The sequence below is a fragment of the Sinocyclocheilus anshuiensis genome, unplaced genomic scaffold (assembly GCF_001515605.1).
Source record: "Sinocyclocheilus anshuiensis isolate Anshui unplaced genomic scaffold, SAMN03320099.WGS_v1.1 scaffold13, whole genome shotgun sequence".
Taxonomy (NCBI): domain Eukaryota; kingdom Metazoa; phylum Chordata; class Actinopteri; order Cypriniformes; family Cyprinidae; genus Sinocyclocheilus; species Sinocyclocheilus anshuiensis.
This window is the reverse complement of record NW_015538026.1, coordinates 2,690,822-2,701,015: the sequence shown is the minus strand read 5'-3', so window position 1 is coordinate 2,701,015 and position 10,194 is coordinate 2,690,822. Positions and strand designations below refer to the sequence as shown.

At 36.2% G+C, this 10,194-nt stretch overlaps 2 protein-coding genes across 2 annotated transcripts in view; both read left to right on the top strand.

The window, feature by feature from the left end:
* Positions 1-6,039, top strand: part of lmod1a (leiomodin 1a (smooth muscle)) — a 6,575-nt gene extending 536 nt beyond the window's left edge. Inside the window, exons 2-3 of the mRNA XM_016475471.1 lie at positions 2,028-3,761; positions 5,449-6,039. Of these exons, the coding sequence (XP_016330957.1) occupies positions 2,028-3,761; positions 5,449-5,475 (1,761 nt within the window). The 3' untranslated portion in view covers positions 5,476-6,039. The remainder of the gene's footprint in view (positions 1-2,027; positions 3,762-5,448) is intronic.
* Positions 6,040-7,748: 1,709 nt separating this feature from the next.
* LOC107680154 (CMRF35-like molecule 3) lies at positions 7,749-10,188 on the top strand. The gene is made up of 7 exons (XM_016475940.1): positions 7,749-7,852; positions 8,359-8,691; positions 8,800-8,880; positions 9,017-9,124; positions 9,243-9,347; positions 9,598-9,653; positions 9,865-10,188. Exons 1-7 carry the CDS (start codon positions 7,816-7,818, stop codon positions 10,045-10,047), a joined length of 903 nt encoding a protein of 300 aa, XP_016331426.1. The 5' UTR covers positions 7,749-7,815; the 3' UTR covers positions 10,048-10,188.
* Positions 10,189-10,194: the final 6 nt, after the last annotated feature.

The window sequence follows — 10,194 nt, the reverse complement described above, 5'->3', positions numbered from 1 at the left end:
AATAATTATTATTATTATTATTATTATTATTATTATTGTTGTTGTTGTTGTTGTAAACTGTTATATAATTAAAATGAAATATAATTATTATATATATATATTTTTTTTAACTTAATTTCATTATTTTCTTTATGTTTATTGTTAGTAATAATAATAATAGTAATTTACCTAGTGTATAATGGCATTTGCTTCCAAGAGTTAGAGCTATTTTAGTCCATCAACAAAACTCTTCTTAAATCTAATTAGATTTCTTAATAATTTGACAAATTCTAAACGTCACCACTGGAATATTACCACTGCAATTAACCCAAATTTCCAAAATACATTAACATATGGATTTATTTTTGTATGTTGTTGCATGCAGGGACAATGAACAATGAAGAGCTGACCTGTGGTCATTTGTCATTCAGTCTCTAACTGTTTAAGATCTCATCACAGGGTGACATATTTGTAGATCTGTGAACACATGTAGTGAATGGCTGATTTAGCACTGAGATCCCTGTTAATCAGTATGGCCTACATGCCTGTCATGGTCCCATGATGTATCAACACCTGTTTTGCTGCACACACACGGCACACTAAGGGATCCTAATGGCCTATAATTTTGCCATCATCTGTTATGAAGGTTTGGAGTATTTTCTGCACATTTACAAAACTCTTTGTACATCCAAGTGTGAATCAAAGCTTTTTTTTTTCCAAAAACAAATCTCCATTTCTGACAAGAATAAGTTATTTTCAGAGCACAATTAGATTTTTCCAAATATTACAATTTTCATGCTCTTCTGTTTGGAATGAGTATAAACTTCTCTTGGGTGAAAATCCTGAGTGTGTAATATTCTTTACAGCCAAATGTCTTTATAAACATTTAGTATCATGATAGTTTATTGTTGTCTGGTATAAAGACAGGATTCTCTCTCCGTTTGGTGGTGATGGTTATTTGTAGTTGGCACTCCATTTAAACTATGCAGAACTAACTTTTGACATCAAAGTTGCTGAAGTCATTCATTTTTGGATCCACCTCAATAGGATTTTCTTGGGGTATGGTGTAAAAATTAGTATTTTCTAGAGTAACAGAGCTGAACAGATGGTCTGGTCCTTCTGGGATGGTGTTCCTTGTGTTTTTGGGAGTGCTAGTTGTGTTTTACGTGATTAAATAGGTGCTAATGAAGCACTGGTAATGTGAGATGCACTCAAGGGGCCACAAACTACTTTTAAACTCTATTGAGACACTGAAGTGTTTGTTTGAAACATGCTCAGCAGGCAACAGAACACACACACATAATCTCAGAGGAATCTTACGTTACTAAGTAACATTGTGCTCTTTATAAATGTGGTTCCCTGTTTGTAGTTTATTTTTGATCAATCCTGACCTGTAAAGACCATCTTTCTGATCTCATTTGATATTCTGCTGTGAAGTTTGTTCAGCTGCGTCATTGTGTTGGCAGAGTGAACTTGCTAAGTCACTTCCGCATGTATTCAGTAAAACAGCTGTGAGAATAAAATTTATGTTCAGGTAATTTTACAGTAGTCAGTGGTTAAGAGTGATGCACTTCAGAGATTTGTGAATGTGTTTACTTAAAGCTTGGCCACAGTGAGGCTTTGGAACTGTCAAGGAATTCCAGGCCTGAATGTTCCTCCCTTTGCTGCCTTATAAGGGCACATCTGAGAGTTTTAAAACTTCTTCAAACAATAGCTCACAAATCTGCACAGTACGTTCTTTCCATTTTAATGACCACTAAAAATAATTCACTCGGTCCAGCTGGGTTCAGCCATCGGCTGTAATTATTCTAGATAAGTTTCGTTTGTTTGATGCCCCCACGGATTTAATGATGATGTTGATATTTATCAATAATTACACCAAAATGAAAGCAAATGGAAACTAATATAGAATGTGAATATGGTGATTAAGATGTCAAAAGTCAGATAACAATTAGCCAAAATCAGATATTCAAACAGTCAAAAGACAAACAGCTTCTCAGATTTAATGCGCTGTGGTGAATAACGTATTTTGTGTTTAATGTTTGAAGGGAGGGGACGGCAGAAGGAGAGATCGACTCCGCCGGATGAGGAGCAGAGAGTTTTCCAGGTCGCAGAGTGGCGATCCTCCCGACACAGAGAGCAGAAATACTGAGAGCGAAAAAGATAAGGAGAGAGCAAGACAAAGGGAGGATGACTCTAGGAATGTATCTGATGAAGAAGAAAAAGGCATAGAGAAGAAAAGGGAGGAGGAGAAGAGAGAAAGAGAGAGAACAGGTAATAAGACAGAAAGTGGAAAAGAGCTTTCTATGAAAGAAAGAGGAAGCAGCAAAACTCTAGACCTCATATCTAAACTGCAAGAGAAAAAAGAGGATAAGAAAGAAAGAGGGAGGAAGGAGGTGAAAAAAGCAAGTGAAAACTCCAAAATACGAGGGTTTGTCTCCAAACTGCAGGGGGATAAAGACACTGAAGACCTAAAAGTAAAAGACAATGAGGCAGATGTCAAGAAACAATATGAAAGCAGAAATAAAACCATAGAAGAACCAAAGAACAACAGAGCAGGAGGTAGAATAAACCTTAAAGATGAAGAAACAGAGGAGAAGAAAAGCAGATTTAGAAATATAGAAGAAAGAAGCAGAAGAAGAGAGAGAGAAGCGGAGGATGAGAAACATCACTCACAGAGAGATACAACCAGAGCACAGAAAGAGAGTGAAAAAGAAGAAGTGAAAGAATCAGAAAACAACGAGGTGAAAATATCTACCATTTCCAGCCATAACAGCTCATTGAACTCTCATGGCTTGGATGACCGTTCTGTTACTACTGAGGAGGATGAGTCTTTTAGCGAAGATATGGACAGTGACACTGGCTTCAGCATGTTTGATGACCTTCTGGAGCAGGTTCGCAGCGATGACCCTGAACTAACAGAGCTCATCGTCAATAATTCAGACGCCATTAAGACAGACACCCTGATACAGTTAGCAGAAGGTCTTCGCAGCAACACTCACATCAAAACCTTCTGCCTTGCAAACACGAGAGCGGATGATCATGTCGCGTTCGCCATTGCTGCAACTCTACGAAATAATTCGACCCTGACCAGTATCAACCTCGACTCGAATCATTTGACAGGCAAAGGCATCCTGGCCATCATCAACTCTCTTCAGCACAACAGCACGCTTATGGAGCTGAGGTTTCATAACCAGAGACACATTTGCGGAGGGAAGACTGAAATGGAGATGGCCAAAGTCTTACGTTACAACTCTTCACTGCTGAAGCTGGGATATCACTTTGAGCTGGCTGGGCCCAGAATGGCCATGACGAACATCTTGAGCCGAAACATGGACAGGAAGAGGCAGCAACGACTAGAAGCGCAAAAACTCGCCAGACAGGAGACCGCCTCCACCCCATGTGAAGATAAGAGCTCACCTGAGAAGAATAAGCTAACAACATCGCCCATCAACACTCAAAAGAAAGACTCTAAATTTGCTGCCCATTCAAAATTCACTTGTGCTCAGGAAACTCCCAAAGCTCCGCCCACAAAGCTACTGTCTAGACACCTCCCATCTGAGGTAACAGGAAAGAAAGAAGGTGCAACAGGAAGTCGACAAGCTCCTCCTCCACCACCCCCTCCCGGCCCAGCGTTAGATGTTCAGGCCCTGAGGAGGTCGCTGACCCCGATCTCTCAGAGGAAGCCAGACAGCAGTGCAGCTATCCAACAGACGGACAGGAGCTCCAGAGATCAGCTGCTGGACTCTATCAGAAACAGCAACATGAACGCTCTCAAAAAGGTGACACGGACATCACATGTCATTGATGTTACTACACATGCCAGTACATGACTATACATCATCATCTTAATAAGAAAATGTGGAGGCTTCTTTCTACAGCATTATATTCTTAAAATATTTTAATGCAAGTTAAAGCACTTTTGTAATTTTTGGCCCTCTAGCAGTTTGCAACTGTTAAAAAAAATCCTCTCCCGTGGCCTCATGGGATAGTAAAGTGTCCATTGGATGCGCACTTTAGAATCGCGCCGGAAGTAGTAGATCACATGGGTACTTTTTGCATTCTGAATTCTACAAATTTGGACATACTACACTTTTCACATACTGTTTTTCACATACTATATACACTCTTAAAAATAAAGGTGCTACACGATGCCATAGAAGAACCTTTTTGTCTAAATGGTTCCATAAAGAACCTTTAACATCTGAAGAACCTTTCTGTTTCACAAAAGGTTCTTTGGGGCAAAAGAAGGTTCTTCAGATTATAAAAAGGTAAGAAAGAGATGGTTCTTTAAAGAACCTTTGACTGAATGGTTCTTTGTGGAACCAAAAATGGTTCTTCTATGGCATCGCTTGAAGAACCTTTTGAAGCACCTTTATTTTTAAGAGTGTAGGCTATAGTAGGGAAGTAGCCTATGTGATTTCGGATGCAGCCTTGGTCTCACTGTGTGTACTTGTGAGTGAAAATATTTTTCACTTATACATACCTCATCAGTAATTTTTGTATTAAAATTTATTCTAAACTTACAAAGAATATAGAAACACCTGAACATATGCAAAAATAGTCTTGGTGGCTCTACAATCACTTTAAGATTGTATGCAGGTTATGCAGAGGTTATGCAGAAAATGCAGATATGTATGTACAGCTGGCTGAGTTTGACATTTGAATGTGTAAAAAGTTGTTTATTGTGTTTAAAGTGGTTTGAAGATGGCACACTTGCACTTGATATCACTCGAGAGCCCTCTTTAGAGAGCATAATGTGTTCACTGAGACTGACTAAAGGTTGTAAAGGAAAGCCCTTATATGGAGATGTTTTTAATGCAAATTACTAACCTCGGGCGCACAGTCGCTCATTTACAATATTTCAAATTCATTTAAAAGCAAATTCTTGTGGATACATGTTGTGATTTAGGAAGATATTTTAAGTGAGAAGTCCTCCTGTGTGTATAAATATGAATAATCCACACAATTATTATTGATGAGACCCATTGTTTTAATTTTGCTTTGGATCTGCTTCTCTACATGGATGAATGTGGGATGAGGCACATGGATACAGAACATCTTATCAAAGCTGATGACCAAAAAAAATTTTTTTTGTGTTGTTGTTCTTTTTACGAATGGTTATTCCCCAGAGATTTGCTGTTTTGAATAATCCATGGACAATTTTTATTGTTCATTGTGGCAACAAACTTTCAGCATCATGCTATCCACAGCCAGAGCTGCTTTTCTCTGTGTACAGATATGAAGTGACACAACGCATATATGCAATTTCCCTCTAAATCTGCCTCAACAGCTCTAAAATATATTTAATATTATAATTAAAAATACAAATTATCAATTTGGGTACAGTAAAGAGATGGTTTAAAAAATAGATTTTTACACTCATTAATCAAAAAAGTTATGTAATGTTGTATCATATAATATTATAATATTATAAATACTTAATCTTCTTTTCAATCTTCCTCCCAGGTTGAGATCCCTAAGCGGTTGAGATAGTATCTGTCCAGTGTACGTGCTTCTACCTTCAGATTCCCCTGCAGTCCTCCAGTGCCCCGTCATCATGGAGGAGTCACTGAATCCTCAAGTTGAGATTCCTCCTTAACTGGCTCAGACACTCCGAAATACAGCCAGTTTGGATTATTTGATATCTAAACATTTGAGGTGGGACACTTGATTTTTCCAGAACTGACAGCTAAGCAGTCAACAGTCAAGCTTTGAGGGGCATCTGTTGGTGTTTAAGGATCCTCAGAGAAAGATTTGTCAAATAAATTAGATACATTTTGACTATTTGTTCTCAACTTTTGGCATACATACAACATTCTTAAATACTAATATATAATAGTCTTAAGTACTAATCATTACTCTGTCTAGAATGCAGTATGCTAAATAAACCTCTTAAATATTCTCAAAAAAGCCCCAAGTAGTGATCTTCCTTCATGGTATGTGTTTGTTAAATAGCAGGACCTTCTACATGAGATCTATAAACTATTCTGATTATGTATGTGGTATTGTGTTCAATTTCATGTTCAATCTGTTTATGGCCATGGATTTTTCATCTTTTAGTTTTTAGTTTGAGCCTCTGTATTACATTATATTCACAACTGTTAAAAAAATTATTATATAATTATAAAATAATTATTTTGTTCATCATGATTTCATTACAAATACTATGTTCATCAAACAACCCTCCATTTGTATCAATGACAGCTGTGCACACAATATACATTCTAGTATTGAGTTTATTAAAACTCAGTTACCTCATTAAACGTAAATATTAATTTATTTAAAACTATAAATCGATGATAGTGTACAGTACAAGGAGGAACATTAGAACAATTAGAACAACCCACTCCCTCTCAGATCTGCAAACATTACCACATCCATGGGCAGCATTTATTTATATAGAACTAATATATAATTTAGATATCACTTGAGAAGTATTGCATTAGCAAATATGATCTATACCTGAGATCTCTGTATATGTAATCTTACCTGATGTGGATTAGACGTTTTGTCTGTATTACATTGGACTTTATGAAGCATTGCATTGCATTGGATTTTATGAATTTTAGCTGGATGACAAATTGGTGAATTAACCTCCACCAATGATTCCTGGTATTGATTAAGTGTGATTTTTAAAAAGGGAACAGAGGATCAAACTATCAACTCTAAACTCTTTTCTTGTTTTCCCTGCAATGAATGTAATTAAAATGTGAAGTGTAAGTTTATTTTGTGGATAAAGAAGACATACCTAACTGTTGTCTCTGTACCACAGTATCATTTCATAACAGGAGCAATTCATGTATCGCACCTACAGGTGGCGGAGGGATCAAAAATACCCAAATGCAAAGCAGACACTAGATGAAATGTAGACTACCATTTTTCAAATTCATGCATAATTCATGTTCATTTCTCTGTAGGAGAAAATTGAAGACATGGTCTGACTACATGTCTATTGCAGTAGAGCAAAAAATAGCTGCAACGAAGAAAAATCAGCACATATATATTTACATTTACATTTAGTCATTTAGCAGACGCTTTTATCCAAAGCGACTTACAAATGAGGACAATAAAAGCAGTCAAAACTAACAAAAGAGCAACAATATATAAGTGCAAATGACAAGTCTCGGTTAGCCTAACACAGTACACGTAGCAAGGTGTATATATATATATATATATATATATATAAATATTATACACACACATATACACACAAAGAAAAACAAGTAGATAGAACATAAAAAATAGAAAGCTAGTGTTTTAAAAAAAAATTATAATAAAAAAAAACATATAGAAGCATAATTTACAGCAAAGCAATTAAATGACTTACTAAATATATTTTAGAGCATATAGATGTTCACAGAAATTCACAGCCCCTGTTTTTATTGGAAGAAGAAAACAGAAGTTATATTAATAGCTAAAAAAGACTGTTTCCCTCTTTTGTCTTTCACAGTTTTGTTAACAACACTAACTTGCATATTCGAATATGTACTTGCAAAGGCATCAGTGACAAAAAGTGTCAGCTCCACTGCTGATCAACTTCATTTCCTTCCTGAACCGAAGACTGCTATGTGTTTGCCCTTGCAGCAATGCCAGTCCCACTGCTCATTGCTCATTGGTCATTGGTTCCTTCTTTTGTAGGTTAGTCTCTCTCCCTCTCCCTCTCTCTCTCTTTCTCTTTCTCTCTCTCTCAAAAGCATTGTTCTTCTAGTAACTGATGGAACAAACAAGTGAGAGACAGTATACAGATTTTATCGTGTTATCATTGTGATTTTATGCTTTATTTTGTTATAAAGAGGATATCTTGCTTAAAGAGGATGTGATAAATTAGGGAGAATGAAAGTCCATCTAAAGATTCTCTCTGTTTTTGTAGGTAAATACTTTTTTTCCTGCTTGATATATAATCATTCATCTTGTACTGCAGTCGTGTGCATGTTAAAACAGGAAATGCATGAACTTTGTGACCTTTCAAGTGAAATATCCTAATGATAAATATTAAGTTAAATAAGTGTTTTACAAACAAACTTGTGTACTAAATCCACTTTTTTCAGTATAAAATGATCTTGCCTGAATTATGTGAGCACTTCAGAAAGAATTTAAGACTAATTTCTACTAAATATTGTAGAAACTTAATTTGCTGTAAAGTTGCTTTGCAACGATTTGTATCGTGAAAAGCGCTATACAAATAAACTTGAACTGAATTGAATTGAATTGAAAGACAGTCTCTTTGGTTATTAGAGATTGTTTTAAACTAATCTCATTACAGGCTATCAATGTAAATGTGAGTGCATCTCAACTGTTTCAGTTGTAGTTGTCTGACGACCGTCTGTATACTGTGTCTGCACGAAGTAATGACATTTTTAATTGTGTTTTCTCTAGTTTTGACCGGTGTGTTGATGAAGTCTGGAAATGTTTATGAGGGAACAGTGGGTGAAACGGTGGAGATCAGATGTCCATATCGAGATGACTATAAATATACACCCAAGTACTTTTGCCGTCATCCCTGTAAATCTGATCGTGTTTTGATTAAAAGTGCAAAGTCTGATCAGGTCGTCTCAAATGGAAGATACTCTTTGATTGATATTGTGAGTGGACTGTTCTTTACTGTAACCATCAAACATCTCAGACTCACAGACTCTGGTGTTTATCACTGTGGAATTGATCAATGGTTCAGTGATACACTGAATAAAGTTCATCTGTTTGTCCGTCCAGGTGGGTATTTATGCAAACAGTTTGTGAATAACATTGCATATACATGTATCTTCCCATTTAAATATTTCACAAAAATTTTAAATTCCTCTTTTTCTGTTTTATTCTCAGCAGCTCCTGTGAGCAGATCTACACACACCCCTGAAAACACACAAAAAACATATACATGGACAACAACACTCACCTCTACAGGTACATCCAGTCAGCAAATTAATGATCAGTTTTACAACAATACTTATAATTTAGGAAAATGTATTCAATTTAGTTAGGCCTACTTGTGGGAAACATTTAGGAAATGTTGTATGTATAAATCATACGTGATTCTCTCTTTTTCTCTCAGTCTCTCTTTCAGATGAGTCTGATTCATATGAGCAGTTCTCGCCAACATCATCAACAGTCCAGTCAAAGGGATCTACACCACTGGATAAAAACTCTGGTAGCAAAGTTTTTTTTTTTTGCATGTATTTTAAGATGACAATTATAATTTGTTTGCAACATTGTATAACATACATATTAGAATATTTAATGATTCTTCTTTTGTCTTTTTATCTCAGTCAGCATACCTGTGGTTTGTGCAGGTGTTCTGGTGCTGCTGGTGTTCGGGGTTCTTGTGGCGTTAGCGTCTCTATGCAGGAAAAGATCAGATTTAAAGTCCAGATGTAAGACCACACACACCCAATAATGAGTTGATAGTTTCATAAAAGACTATCCAATATTACAAATAATAATAATAAGTGATCAAAAAAAACCCCATTGCGTCACTTTTAAAAATCAAATAGAGAACATGTGTGACTGATGGATATTTAACAATGAGATGAGATCATGTCTTATTTTCTTTAGATCGCTATTGCAGTTTAAGTCACTGTGACTGGTTTCTACAGTATCATCATGTTTATGGTCATTTTTCAGGTCTGAAACCACCTGTCCCTGAAAATCCAGTTCAAGATTCACCAGATCTCAACTGGGTATGAAAACATCTGCACTTTATACATAATTTTACCCTAAAGTATCAGCATATATGATTACAAACTGTATGAACTGATCAACATTATATATGAATACATTTGCTTTTTTGTAGTAAAGCTTGTTGTTTAATATGATTATGGCAAACATGTTGGATGTACACTGAATTTACTTTTGGTATGTCAAGCCTTATGTCTCTTTCTCTTTCATCAGGTCTCTCAGACTGTACATGTAGATGATGTTCATCACCTCTATGATGAAATTGTGACTGAGTACAGCCTGGCTGGCCCAGCTAGAGATGGCAATTCTTTTATAATATGTTCCACCGTGCAGCATTGTGATCCTGCACCTCAGAATGATATGAACGCTTTGTATTCACTTATCACACACCACTGAGGATAAATGACTGTCAGTGTTATTCTCTCCTCAAAAATGTCACTCTTAAAACCCGGTTGACATGAAATGGTGCATGTGGTCAGCATGCTAAAAAAAAAAAACCTGCAAACATCCTGTTGTTAACGCATGGGCCAGGCTGTGAATTTT

Excerpts from the sequence above, each read along its gene's own strand:
- LOC107680154 (XM_016475940.1), top strand. The coding sequence starts at position 7,816 with ATGAAAGTCCATCTAAAGATTCTCTCTGTTTTTGTAG. Across the intron at positions 8,692-8,799 it reads TCATCTGTTTGTCCGTCCAG|CAGCTCCTGTGAGCAGATCT; the intron begins GTGGGTATTTAT and ends TTTTATTCTCAG. Across the intron at positions 8,881-9,016 it reads AACAACACTCACCTCTACAG|TTTTTCTCTCAGTCTCTCTT; the intron begins GTACATCCAGTC and ends CGTGATTCTCTC.